The 15,050-nt window shown below is 38.8% G+C and overlaps 2 protein-coding genes across 2 annotated transcripts; one reads left to right on the forward strand and one right to left on the reverse strand.

Annotated features, from left to right (window-relative positions):
* Window positions 1-464: 464 nt before the first annotated feature.
* Window positions 465-9,151, reverse strand: LOC115421030 (titin-like). Its single transcript, XM_030136684.1, has 4 exons — window positions 9,038-9,151; window positions 8,521-8,614; window positions 1,741-7,965; window positions 465-1,649 (listed from the first exon to the last, which is right to left on the reverse strand). Exons 1-4 carry the CDS (start codon window positions 9,056-9,058, stop codon window positions 1,615-1,617), a joined length of 6,375 nt encoding a protein of 2,124 aa, XP_029992544.1. The 5' UTR covers window positions 9,059-9,151; the 3' UTR covers window positions 465-1,614.
* A 453-nt stretch (window positions 9,152-9,604) lies between these two features.
* gdpgp1 (GDP-D-glucose phosphorylase 1) lies at window positions 9,605-12,772 on the forward strand. Its single transcript, XM_030135576.1, has 2 exons — window positions 9,605-9,737; window positions 10,623-12,772. The coding sequence occupies exon 2, from the start codon at window positions 10,630-10,632 to the stop codon at window positions 11,725-11,727; it is 1,098 nt and encodes a 365-aa protein (XP_029991436.1). The 5' UTR covers window positions 9,605-9,737; window positions 10,623-10,629; the 3' UTR covers window positions 11,728-12,772.
* The last annotated feature ends 2,278 nt before the right edge of the window (window positions 12,773-15,050 follow it).

A 15,050-nucleotide genomic window follows, 5' to 3' on the forward strand; every position in this document is an offset into this window, starting at 1 on the left:
CGGAAGAGGATCAGGGCCACTGGGAAAAAAAATAATAAAATTAAGGTCCAATGTATTATTATTATTTATTTATTTAAATTATTATTCTGAGAAAAAATTCAGAATTCTGAGGAAAAATTCAGAATTCTGAGAAAAAAGTCAGAATTCTGAGATTAAAGTCATAATTCTGAGGAAAAAGTCTAAATTGTGAGAAAAAAAAGTCTGAATTCTGACTTTTTTATCAGAATTCTGACTTTAATCTCAGAACAATAATTTTTAAAAATATTTAAAACAGCTAGAATTCTGACAAAAAAGTCAGAATTGTGAGATTAAAGCCAGAATTCTGACTTTTTTCTCATAATTATAAGAAAAAATAAAAATAAAAAATTCCAGTGGTCCCAATCCTTTTTCACACATTGGCCCATAATGAGTATATTTAGTGTTGTTTTTTTGTTGTTGTTTTTTTATTCTTACCAATGAAATAATCTAGGTTTGTGACTGTATTGTTTGTAGGAATACCATTCCCATATTTAAATCACATTCCATCAGTGGTAATAACTTGTGCATGTATATTCTCAAAACTGACGCAAGGAAAACCCCTTTAATAATTATCCTGACACATGGCAATAATTAGACACTGACAGGCAGGATTTTATTTTTACACTTTGCCCAAGTATAACAGGACATAACAAACCCATCCAAGCATGTGGTGTAAGTTTCATCATGGTCTGTGCTATTAAATTCTTCCACTGTTTTGGTCATTTGTGCCTTAATTTTTTTTTTACAGAAAACACAAAGTATATGTCACTATAAATTACTATTTAAAAAAGTTAAAGGTTGATGTTTAGTGTGAAAATAAAGATACTCATTATCAACAAAAAGGCACAAAGGATCAATCTATGCCCTGTTGAAGAGTGCATAGTTGAAACATGCAAGTGATGGTGTCCCAATGGCTAATGAAGCACTTTTATTTTTGTATCAGTGTGCCTCTGACTTGTTTCTGGCTGTTTAATTTTGATCTATTGAGACCCTTTCTACTCTTCTATTTGTTCAATTTGGAATCCAAAATGTGAAATGTATTCAGGACTCTTCCTGAAAAATGTTTACAGTGTTAATGAAAATAGTCTGCCTTTAAGTCAGCTTCTTTTAATAGCTTATTGCAAAACTTCCAGCAATACACAGCCACAACTATTTCAAATGAAAAATGATTTAACATAGTAGATTGTATGTGATAATATATAAAAAAGGGAAACTTGAGTAATATAATTAAAATAAATGATAAATCAAAAGTATGTGTAGTAAGTACACATCTAATAAAGTGTTTATTATACATTTCTAGCAATGTAATTTTTATTTTGAACAAGAAAAAAATGAATCTAGTGCAGAAATCAATCTCAGAAATTAGACTAGTTGCATACAAATGGTAAGGAAAAAAACAGTAATACAACTACAAAAGAAGTTTTGGATGATCATTCACAGGGCACTGAATAATTGATGCTACAAATGAACATTTAAAAAAAAAAAGAAAAATCCTTATATTTATATCCCTAGAAAAGCATTGAACAAAACTGGATATAGATGATCTCATTCAGGAAGCTCAGGAGTGGAGTAACTCAGCAGTTGGAAGGAAACAAACTAAGCTCCTGGATTTGTGTCCCACTCTGTTGTATCTGAAATAAAACAACACATATTTTAATTATGTTACACTTTTATGACAAATGATTATGATGTGTGTGTGAGTTGATTCTTCTCATATTGTACCTCTCATTTTGGTTCCTTCTTTGGTCTCTGCTGGGACACCTATCCCATACTCATTTTCACCAGTGATTCTGAAGAAGTAGATTCCTCCCTCCTCCAGGTCTGACACTCTATACGACAGCCGGTGGCATTTGTCAGTAAGTCTTGTCCATCCTGTTCTGCTGATGTCCCGAATGTCCACATAGTAGTTCTTGACCGGAGCCCCTCCCTCATTCTCAGGGATGTCCCAAGTAACAGTGGCAGAATTTTTGGTCACATCCTTAACCACTATGTGAGTTGGAGGACCAGGTGAATCCAGAACTCTCACATTCAGGGTCAAAGATGCATTTCCAGCAACATTTCGCAGCTTGACCATGTATTTGCCTGAGTCGTCCCGTGTTGCCCCTTCTACTGTGATAGAAGTAACAGAGCTGGTGGTGTTAATCAGTCCCCTGACTCTCAGATCCACATTTGCTTTTTCCCATGTCACATTGGGAACAGGTTTGCCAGTAAAAGGTAAAGTCAGAGTAAAAGAGCCACCGTCTTTAACCAGCAGAGTCTTTCTCATCTCAGGACTAATGTCAAACCTGGGTTCCTCCTCTCTGTCCATGGCAACTTGGGCATCTGTTTCAGGACTGGGCTCACTGATGCCTATCTTGTTTATGGATCTGACAATAAACACATATTCAATCCCAGATGTGAGTCCATTTACAGTAAAATCAGTTTTATCTGTATTGTTAACACCAACTGTCCAGTCTTCCTCTGTGGATTTCCTGAATTCTACTTTGTACCCAGTGATGGCAGCTCCACCATCAAACAGTGGCTTGTTCCATGACAACGTTATGGAGGACTTTGACGAATCTATTATGGTGGGCTTTGCAGGAGGAGAAGGTAGAAACTTGGGATCCTCTGCCAGGGTTAATGGGCATGGGTTACTGGGTTCACTAAGCCCAGCAGCATTCTCAGCAAAGACTCTGAACTCATATTCACACCCCTCATGAAGGCCAGACGCTTTAACCCGCAAGTCATAGACAGCCTTCTTGTTCACACGTTTCCAGCGAATGCCTTGCTTCTCCCTATTCTCAATGATGTAACCACTGATTCGGCTACCGCCATCAGAGTCGGGTCTCTTCCAGCAGATGGTCATGGAATCTGCAGTTGCACTTGTGACTTCAACATCAGTTGGAGCAGATGGGACAGTGTAAGGATCCATTGCCTTGATCGGTTCACTCTCCAAAGTTTCACCCTCTCCATAAATGTTCACTGCCCTCACCCTAAACAAATATTCATTTCCTTTGAGCAGCTTTGTGACTTTGCAAGTAGTTGCCATCATGTCACCATATACAAGAGTCCATGATACACGGCTTGTTTCACATTTCTCAACAATGTAATTCATAATCTCAGCTCCGCCATTTTCCAGAGGGGGTCCCCATGATAGGGTGCATTTTTCAGCTGAAAGTCCAGATACTTGCAGGGGTCCAGCAGGTGGACCAGGCCTGTCCAGGACTTTGCAAGTGACAACTTTAGATAAAGTACCACCTGTATTCTGTACTGTTAGTGTATACTGTCCAGAGTCTTTCCTAACACATTCTCTGATAAGTAGAGATGTATGCATCTTTGTTATAGTCATCTCAACTCTTCCCTTGGTACCAATCATTCTGCCATTCTTCAGCCATGAAACTGTAGGGTTTGGGCGGCCAGAGATGTCAGCATCTATTCTTAGGAGGTCTCCTGCTTTGACTACAACCACCTGTCTAAATTTGTCATCCATGGTAATCTTGGGTGGCTCTACATCATGCTGTACTGTAATAGGTCCAGTATTTTCAGAGGGTGCACTTAAAAGCTCAGCTGAATTTTTTGCTGTAACACGAAAATCGTACTGCTCACCTTCTGAGAGGCCACTTACTTCAAAGAAAGTATCCAGCAAATTGGTGAAGTTGCATTTAAGCCAGCAGCTTTCTGGCAGCTCTTTACGCTCAACAATATAACCTGTTATTTTAGCTCCACCATCATATTCAGGTTTATCCCATGAGAGTGAGACTGATTCATTGGTTATATTAGTGACTGTGAGGTTGCGTGGGGGTTGACACTGGTCTCTTGCTGCGACAGGCTCAGATGCTTTACTGCAGGGTCCAACACCAGCTATATTCTCAGCACAGACCCGGTACTCATATACAAGACCTTCTTCAACACTTGTTACCTTGAACTGTTTTTCTGTAACTGGACTTCTGTTCAACTTTGTCCATAGAATACTGCTCTGATCCTTGCATTCAATATGGTAACCAATGATAGGGCTTCCACCATCACTCTCTGGCTTGCTCCATGCAATCACCATGACAGACTTTGTGGCATTAACAACTTGAAGGTCAGTTGGCGGACCAGGAGGCTTGAAGGGATACTGAGCAACAACAGGTTCAGACTCAACAAAAGGGCTCTTGCCATAACGATTCTCAGCAGCAATACGGAACTGATACTCAGTGCCCTGTGTCAGACGAGAAATTTTAATTGATGTTCTTGCAACTGTGGCTGATACTGTCTGCCATACTGTGCTCCCTATATCTCTCTTCTCAACAACATAATTGCTGATTTGACATCCACCTGTGTAATTTGGTGGTTGCCATGACAGTGTCACAAAGTCAGCACTCACTTCATCCACATTAAATTCACATGGTGGCCCAGGCCTTTCAAAAACATTAACAATAATTTCAGCAGATGTAGTTCCAACTGAGTTTGTCACTATCACTTCATAGATACCAACATCTATCCTGGCTGCATCTTTGATAGTGATCTGAGATGACGTGTCTGATGTGAGCACATTTACCCTACTTGTCTCTTTCAGCATGTTGCCATCCTTCGCCCATGATACTGTTGGCTGTGGGGTACCTTTGAATGGAACGTCTATTTTTAAATCATTTCCTGCTTTAACACTGAATGTGTTACACAGCAAATTGATAACAGGTCCTGTGCTATTGTCCTTGACAATAACAGGTGCCAACAAGGACTTTGGTTCACTCCTCCCCTTTTCATTTGCAGCACAAACTCTAAAAAAGTATTCCTTTCCTCTTGTCAGTCCAGTAACTGTCACCTCTAAGGCTCTACTCTCTGAGCATGTTGTCCATCCTTCCTCTTCTTTAGTTTGCATTTCTACAATATAACATGTGATTTTACTTCCTCCATCATGGTCAGGTTTTTCCCAGCTGAGTCTTGCACTACTGGCAGTAACATCACAGAGTGTGATTTTCCCAGGAGGTAGAGGAATCTCAGACACTTTAACAGGCTCAGCGGTCTCTGCTGGTTGTCCAGTTCCATATTCATTTACAGCTAGGACACGGAAATAATAAAAACATCCTTCCTGGAGATTGTCAATCTTGTATGAGTTCCTCACACAATTGCTGCAGACACTTGTGAATGCTTTCCTAGCTTCCTCTCGCTTCTCAACTATGTAGTGTGAAATCTTTGATCCTCCATCAATAACAGGTGCCTCCCAAGAAAGTGACACAGAGTCTCGTTTTACATCCTTCACCTCTAACTGTGTTGGTGCACTGGGGGAGTCTAGTACTCTGACATTGATGAATGCTGACTTAGAGCCATTGCAATTCTCAGCAATCAACACATACTTTCCTGTGTCATTTCTATTGACATTTTCGATCATTAACACAGTGTAGGAACTTGTTACCTCAATCTGAGCACGCTCGCTCAGAACACCCCCTTCTTTTGACCATTTGACCTCAGGCTCTGGATTTCCTCTGATGTTAACACATAAATGTAATGTGGAACAGACTCGAACATTCACAATCTTCCTCAAGGCAGCATCCAACTCAATCTCAGGAGCCTCCAATTTTTCAGCTGCTACCACAGACTCAGGCAGCTCTGCATACTCTCCAGTTCCAGAAGCATTAATTGCACAAACACGAAAATTGTACTGTGCGTTCTCTCTAAGTCTTTTAACTGTGTAGCTTGTGTCATCTACACCTGTACTTGATGTGCATGTGATCCACTCATCTTCTGCTGTTTCCTTCATCTCAACTACAAATCCACTGATTTCTGCTCCACCATCATAAATGGGCTTTGACCAGGTAAGTGAAACTGTACTCCTGGAATGGCCTGTCACTTTGAGGTTGGTTGGGGGGCCAGGTGGGTAAGTAGCTTCGCATACTTTAATATACTCACTGGGCTCACTGGGTGCACCCACGCCAGCAGCATTTTCTGCTGATATTCTAAACTGATAATAATGTCCTTCTGTCAGCCCTGTGCATCTGAAACGCAAGTCATTAAGTCTTCTTTTGTTGCATTTAGTCCACCTGACTCCTTCTTTGTCTCGTTTCTCAAGGATATAGCCATCAATTTCTGAGCCTCCATCACTCTCAGGTCTTTCCCAGGTTAATACTATAGAGTCTCCAGTGACAGCACTCACTATGGGGGTTGAAGGAGCACTGGGTGTTTTAAAAGGATTTTCTGCAATAAAGGGTTCTGATTCCAGAAATTCACCAACACCAAATTTATTCACCGCAGCAATTCTGAATATGTATTCTTTTCCAGGCACCAGTTTTGTCACTTTGTAACTGACAGCTTCAACTTGAGAGTCAACTCCCGTCCAAGTGACACGACTGGTCTCTCTTTTTTCAATGATGTAGTGGGAAATGCTGGCACCACCATCATTTACAGGGGGGTTCCAATGGAGATTACACTTCTCTGCACTAACAACTTTCACTTTTAGAGATCCATCTGGAGGACCAGGTTTGTCCAGAACCTTCACATGAAGTGGGGTGGTTGTAGTGCCACCAATGTTAGTGAGACTCAACATAAAGTGACCCCCATCCACTCGGGTGCAGTCCCTCATAGTCAGAGTTGTATGTGTGAGGGTAGTTTTGACTTCCATTCTTGGTGTAACTTTGTCAATTTCCTTTCCGTCTTTCATCCATACAACTTCAGGGAGGGGTTTTCCAAAGTAATCAGCCTCAATAATGAAAGTCTCACCAGCCTGAACAATATTACTGGTTTTGAATTTAGGGTCAATCCTAACAGTGGGCCCTTCAATTAAATCCTGAGCAATTACTGTTATACTTTCAGAGGGCGCGCTCCAAACACCAGCACCATTCTTAGCTGTTACTCTAAACTCGTAACTCTGACCTCCTGTCAGGCCTGTGACTGTAAACTCTGTTTCAATAACATTAGTGAAGTTTGCCTTCATCCATCTGTTATCTGGGAGCTCCTTCTTTTCAACAACATAGCCTGTAATTGTGCTTCCACCATCATACCTTGGTTTTGCCCACTTAATTGTGATATTCTCTCTTGTAACAACAACAGCTTCAGGTTTACCAGGTGGATCACAGGGGTCTCTTGCAACATAGCATTCAGATATCCTGCTTGATGGACTGAGTCCAGCAATATTCTCAGCATAAACTCTAAATTCATACTCAATACCTTCCTCAAGTCCGGTTGTTTTGAAGCGAGTATCAGATATAACAAGCTTGTTCAGTTTAGTCCATAAGATGCTGTTCCTTTCTTTGCGTTCAAGGTGATAACCAATGATGGGGCTGCCTCCATCTTTGGCCGGAGGCTCCCATTCAACCACCATACTGTACTTAGTCACTGTGGACACAAAAGGGGTACAGGGAGCAGTGGGCACACTAAACGGATATTGTGCAATTACAATAGGAGAGGTAATTGCTGTGCTCTTCCCATAGCGGTTTTCTGCAAACACTCTGAATTGGTATTCACTTCCAGTCTTCAGCTTGGTCACTTTGATTGTGGTTCTTACTGTTGTTGCTGACACAATCTGCCATTCTGTACTTGTAGTTTCACGTTTTTCCACTATGTAGTTGTCTAGCTGGCAGCCTCCTGTGTATTCTGGTGGCTCCCAAGAGATGGTGACAAAGTCAGAACTAATCTCGTCAATCTTCACTGGTCCTGTTGGTGAGTCAGGCTTTTCAAGAACAACTACATTGATTTCTCCTATAAATTTTCCAGCACTATTGCTGGCTTCAATTGAGTACTGACCAGAGTGCTCTCTGGCAGCATGTCTAATATGAAGAACTGTTTGCAAAGGTGTATTTAAAATATTCAGCCTTGATGTTTCTTTGACTGCCTGATCTCCTCTTTTCCATTCAATCTTTGGTGCTGGCTGCCCAACCACTGGGATCTCAATTTTAATTTCTTCACCATTCTTGACTGTAAATGTGTTGAACATAATTTGGAGTTTTGGCTTAATAGCATTTTCCTGATCTGTTTTGGAATTTGTAGGTTGACCTGGTGTGAAGGAAGAAAAGCATCTAATAAATGCCAAGTATGATAAAAATGAAAATGCCATGGAGTCAAACAATATACGATCCATACAACACTTGATAAGTCTACACTGTATGACTGAATTAAATCTGATGAATGAATCCAAAGTACAAATTTTTTTTTTAATTTGGCTTGCATGAATAAATATATATTGTGTCTAAATATCTGATTTTTTTTCATTGTCACACTCTATTTTAGGTTTAACATCACAAGAACACCTCAGGATATTTAATACACTTTTAGCACTTACACAATATGATCATTTCTGGTATGTTAATTGAACTGTGACATTTTAATTTACACCTTTCCTTGAGTGACATATATCATACAATTTCAGCATTTCAGAGTTTAATACTGTACACCACATTACTGAGAAGTAGCTGAATATGAAGCTTAAGTTATCTTGTCACACATCTATTGTTTTTATATAGCCTATATCTTATGCACATTTCAAACATTATATGAGTGTTCACTAGTTGAACCTAAACTAGAAAGTGACACAATGACTGCTTGAAATACCTTTGACAGTGGAGGGTGATTTGGAATCCTTTGTTGTATCTGGTGTCTTGTTTTTATTTATAGAGTCAGCTTCATCATCAGCTCTCTTTCCTGCCTACAAAACAGAATGTTATAATACTATCAAAGACAAATAAATCTATCAAATAAATCACTTTATTGTGACAACAAGATTTTTTTTACATTACAAGTTAGTTCCTATATGTGTAAGTATTTTAGTATCAATAAAGAATCTTGACAAAACGTCTTCTGCCATTTAAAGACTACTTTTAATGTATTAAGCGAGCATTTAGCCAAGTGAGTCTGGTGTATCGTAACAGAAACTTGTGTTAAAAATAACCCGAGCCATGACAGACTAGACTACCATCTGTTCAACAAAATAAATAAAACTCCAATATAACTCCAGTGTTAAAGATCTGATATGGTAAAAATAAAACTAGTTCACATGCAAAAAGAAACAACACAGTGTGAGTTCTAGGTTGACATTCCTGGCAAAAAACCTAAATATATCTGGACTTACTCCATTGTTGCTTGCTTCCATCCTTTCTCTTGTATGTCCAGCTCTAATTTTATGAAAATAAATGTGAATTTAAAACCAAGTCAGTTCAAGATGCACTGTATGTGATGATGTCCGAGGCTTTATGGCAGGAATACACACAGTCTTGCCTACTTTATCTCCATAGGCATGCAGTGACCAAAATAACCATCATGGCTCATTGGCCAGCTGCTCATGCTCTCAAAGTCAGTCGAGTGGACATGACTCAACAAATAACAAGCTTTTAAAGTTACTCAACAGTTAAATTTTGTTGTGCAAATATAGCTCAAAATACAGTTTACCACATGATTTTATATATTTGACACATTTCCTTAAACATTACATTGCTGTGTATAAACATGTGTACCTTTAGACAGGTGGGGTTGAATTATCTATATTCATTAAGTGAATGAAGATATTAAAAAATACGCAGAAAATAAATAAATGTTAATTTCACTGTTAACAATGATTAATTGACCCAAATATTACAGATATTGACGTCGCACTTTTACTCCGGAAATGACAAACCGGAAGTACAACGACGAACACCAACGAAGAAGAAAACGAGTTGCATGTGTATGTAGCTTAGCATGCCGGTGCTATTGTAAACAGGATCTTATTTCTGCGAGTAATCTGCTAAATATAATGATAAATATAAATACTTGTACATAGTTAATACATAAAGGTGAGTGAAGAAGCGACCTGTGTCCACTCGTGTCTGTGTCAGGAGTCATTTGCCCTCGTCTGGTCAAAAATGTGTGCAAAATTTGTGTGTAATTTAGTACTATCTGTTAAGCTAATGTCTTCCTTAAACCTCTGACAGTATGAAAGTGACTTTGTTTTTCTTTCATGAGTATTATGTATGTCCCAGCGGTGGTAAAGCTGAAATTGTGTCTATTAAGTATTTATTTAAAATGTATTAAGTTACAATTTTAGAAAAAGATTCAGTGGTAGTAAACATTCTCCCATGGAACATATTTATATAGTCATGAATTTAGACTGCAGCCAAAATTGGCCTAAATTTGATTTATTTACCTATATGTGACTTTGATATTTTTAACAGTATGAACGCCACAAATCACAACAGTCTTTGATCTTTTCTTTTGTGACTTTGGGCACTTATGAATCACATAGACGTCTGACTTTTTCTCAATGCAATGCAACCTCAGAGGAGCCAGTTATATCATTATTCAGGCAGCTTTCACATCTCACTACTCCTACATTTGTCACAATTCTGCTTTGGCAGGAGTCACTTTGTGAATAAAAACTCTTAGGCGGCTGCAGTAGAGGTCAAGTAGAGGAGCAGTGTAGTATTGGATTACTTGTGTGTAGTGTAGTGAAACTGGTGTGTATTTGAAAGGTATACATAAAAAAGTAAAGACAGGCTTTGGTGGACTACATGATTCCTCACAACAGTGGACTGAGCAATAAATCTGCATTGGGTATGTGTATTGTGATGGACGTCTATGTCGGCAGGCCCATAATGTGACTTGATGATTCAGCAGGGTGACTCTGTGAGCTCTATTGTCAAAATTCATGCCTATGCCTTTGCTTTGCTGTTCATGCACAGGTCAACCATGGCGGTCCGGTTTATGTATAGAATTCAGGATTTTATCACAGATGTGTGCAGGAGGAGTGGAAACAGTCAGAGCATGGCATCACCACCAACAACGTTTGACACGACAATACAGGCCAGCTGGATGGATAGGATGGACAGGGGACTCCTCCGCTACCACTTGGGTGATCTACAAACTCGTATCCTGCCTGGTCCACATGGTTATGTGGCCCAGCTAAATATTCAAAGAGGAACAGAGCGTCGAAAGCCTCAGGAGATTCTGAGCATCCAGCAGCCGTTCAATGCCAAGCAGTTTAATTTCAACAAAATCAATCCAGATGAAATCATATTTGAGATGATGAAGGATACACAGGGAGGCACTATGGTGTGTGAAAAGGGATGTCTGAATACACCGTGCAAAATGACAGTGCTAGTTAATGTCAGCCCTTTGGAGTTTGGACATTGCCTCTTTGTTCCTGACCCCTCACACTGTTTTCCACAAGTCCTAACCAGGTTTGCCATCCAGGTTGGTATAGAATCTGTTTTCCTTAGCTCTGATCCTGGATTTCGAGTGGGCTTCAATAGCCTTGGAGCCTTTGCATCTGTCAATCATCTACATCTCCATGGGTACTATCTAGACCATGAGCTCAAGTTGGAGTCTGTGCCTGTCAAACCACTGGTTCTTGCAAAGCACTTTTATCGTGTGATGGACTTCCCTGCAGGCTTTTTGTTTTACACAGAGCCAGAGTCAGTGGAGAAAGTTGCCAAAGCCATCTGTGAAGTAACAGACTTTCTTGTAGAACGTGATATTGCTCACAACCTGTTTTTAACCAGAGGATGTTCACCCTGTGATCACATACAGAGTGAAGAAGATGCCAGTTTGAGGAAAGGAGTTCGTATCGTTGTGTGGCCCAGAAAGTCCTGCTTTGGTGCAAAAGAGGAATCTGCTTTTAATGTTGCTCTTTGTGAGCTGGCAGGGCATTTGCCATTTAAGAACAAGGCAGACTATGAGCGCACTACTGAGAAAGATGTCATGGATGTCATTCAAAGGTATCTTCTTCCCAAAGAAGATTTTCTCAGGTTGGAACAGGAGCTTTCTCATCATTTAATGGATTTATGAACCTGGACAGTTCCATATTAAATGTGCTGGAGTTAAAAGTTAACTGTATTTCAATGCACACAAAGACAATTACGTAGTACTGTATTGCCACACCTAATCAGGCACCTGACTTAGATTTAGAATTGGATGTGTATGTAGATATTAATCGATACTATGTATTGTATTGATTTTCACAGCCTTCACCCAAAAGTGAGATGGACAGGAATACATAGATATATATCAATAGTTATTTTTTTTATCAATGAAGAGTTGTTTGAAATTAAGGAATGTGTTAAAGCAAAACTGAAACACAGAATTGTTTTGATTTTTATTTAATTCCCATCTCAGTTGTGTCTGTGATTTTAGAAGTAACATTACTATGCTAATGTTTGAATACTAATACTAAATTTCAGTGCTCTGAGATTGTCTACTTAGTGTACGCTCACGTGCCTTTTTTTTTTCTTACACCTGTGCTCTTTATGCTAAACACATAAAAAGTGACCACTGTAAACACTGTTATGTAACATCTAAACATTAATACTTAGGGAACACCGAGGTACACGTGTAGTAGTTAGTGTTTACTCAATGACAACACCTGTAACATGAGGTATAGGTGGAACAGTTGAGGATGAGTGACATTTACAGTCAGATGTCATGTAGAAAAGACAAACAGGACCATTCAAGAGAACACACGTGTAAATCTCCCATGACATTAACTACAGTTTTGCGTGACATTAAGCAAGACTCTATAAATATTTTTTTTAAAAAAACATGTTGCTGTACGCAGCCAAAGTCAATACTGTGTGTTGTTTTATATTTCTGCTGTTTGATTTGTTAGTGTGACTTCATCAAGAGACTGAACCTCAAGTCCTTCAATGACTGATGTATACTTATTTAATGTGACGCAGTATTTGTAGTGATAGTTGTTGTTTTTGCCTCTCACATGTTCCAGGTGATTCTAGTTATTCTAGCTGTTTTGGCAGTGATATGCAACTCCATCTTGAAAAGTATGCCACATGTTAATAACACCAAACAAAAACATTTATGGTTATTCCATGACAAAATATACATATAATGTCTTCATGATTTATTAGTAAATATCAGAAAACAACAGACTTGTAACATCCCTCTGAGAAATGACACAATTACAGGTTATGGTGTCTTCACATTTTTTGACCACATTGACAGACAGTCCATAAATCTTTTAAAGCTGAGTTCCACACATACAGTCAAGTTGAAAGAAATCTATGGCTACTTTCAGACTGCAGAAAAATGTGGCCCAAATCCGTGTGACTTGTATCCGATCTGTTAAAGACAGTTTGAACAGCAGAAATCCGACCCAAGCAACTTTCTGTGGGCCTAAATCCGATACGTAGCCAATATTTTGCAATGCGACTTCAGTTTGAACTGCCAGGTCACATTTATCCGACCCTTACGTCATTGAAATGCGAGAAACATACACAACAAACAAACATCCCAGGAGGTGGAGCAGTGGGAAAAACATATTTACTTCTGTAAACACAGTGTATACCTGCATGGTCACGTATTATGTCAGGACCTCTTTTGCGCATGTGGGTCACTTCAGGATCGCATTCAGTTCATACTCAAAACTGATAGAAGTCGCATTTACTGTGTAATATGAATGAGCACACAAAAAATGTAATTTCACCAAAAAATCTGAATTGTGCAGTAAGACCTGCTGTCTGAACCTGAGTAGAGGGTTTTGAAATAAAACTGTTTTTCAACCTTGAGGTCGGGACCCCATGTGGAGTCGCCTGGAATTCAAATGGGGTCACCTTAAGTTTCTTGTAATTGATAAAAAAAATAATAATAATAATCTTACTAATAAAAACTATATGGTGAGTTGAGAGAAACAATCCCAATACATAAAAAACTTGACAAACTGAAACTGAAGCACTGTGGTACTGTTTATCTTTCAAATTTTCATTGGGGTCGATTCCAGATGCTACAGCTCTTTCATCATTCATAGTTTGAGTTATTATTTGTTCAGTATTAATTGTCAGCTTTGTAAATCCAAGCTGGACTGACTGTACATATCCTGACCAAGGAAAATAAAATTCTCACTTTGTGCAGTAATCTACACCTGGCTTTTCTGCCTCCATCCATAATAATATACATTATATAGACTAAATGTCATCTAAAATGAACATTTATGTGCAACATAGTATAGCAAACTATTACATGATCAAAAACAAATTTATTTTAGCAAAAAATGTCTCAGTTTTGAATGTTTGGGGTTGCCAGAAATTTGAGATGTTAAAATGGGGTCACAAGCCAAAAAAAGTTGGAAACCACTGAAATAAAAATTCTTGAAATGAAAATGTCTCTTCAAGAGCCCTCACAGCTGTTGTCAGATCATCTTTAGACACTTATTCAAAATACATCATCCCTGAAAAGCGCATTATCTGCCAGAGTTGTATCACCAAGACACCAATGCTAAACCAAGCAGTAAAATCAATGAGCACACACACCTGCTCACACTTTTTTAATGAAGAGTCGCATCAGTTAGCATCCGATCAGTGATCTGTATGTTCACCTGCTGCACACAAACAAAACTGTACTTTTGATATTGTTGGTAACCTATGACATCAGCCAATATGCATACCATGATTTCCTAAAATGTAAATTGGTGACATTCAGCAGAGGGTGCTGTATAGTTGTCATTTAAGCTACTAATAATTAATACACAATACGTATTTGCTGTCTTTACTGCCTTCTTTGTCCTCTTTCATGTTAAATTTGCTCTAAACATAACATACCTTTAAAGCTGGCACTTTTGTTCGGTGTCACCTTTAACTCAAGTAAATGAGGGTGATGATATCAGCTTTCAGCGCTGAAGCTGAGGGTGGGGAGTCACCTTACCTTCATGGGGGTCGTTCAGCCATATCTCCATGTTCGAACACACATGTTCAACGTGTTTGGTGGCTCCAAGTATGACTCATGTTGGGTAAATAATATGAACTGAACACGAACATGATAACCCAAACAAAAAGTAGTTGTTTCACTTTCTATAAGCACATATGTCTGCTCTGCTGTTTTATTATATGTTTAAAATTATAATTTAATATGATTGATAAATATCCTGTAAAACTCTTAGGTGACTTTTAGCTTTGTTGTTTTTGCAGGAAGAGGATGTGTCTTTGTTTCTCCATCTCTTTATTATGAAACAATGAGAAATTGCAGAAAATGTGTGCACAGTAAGGGCAAAAAAATCTGAAGTAAATGTCTCCTACAGGTAAAGGTTAGTATTTAATGTGACCATGGTCAACTTTCTGGAAGTTTTCTTGTATAATTCTTTGATGTGTTATACCAAACTTCCTCCA

The sequence above is a fragment of the Sphaeramia orbicularis genome, chromosome 6 (genome assembly GCF_902148855.1).
Source record: "Sphaeramia orbicularis chromosome 6, fSphaOr1.1, whole genome shotgun sequence".
Taxonomy (NCBI): Eukaryota; Metazoa; Chordata; class Actinopteri; order Kurtiformes; family Apogonidae; genus Sphaeramia; species Sphaeramia orbicularis.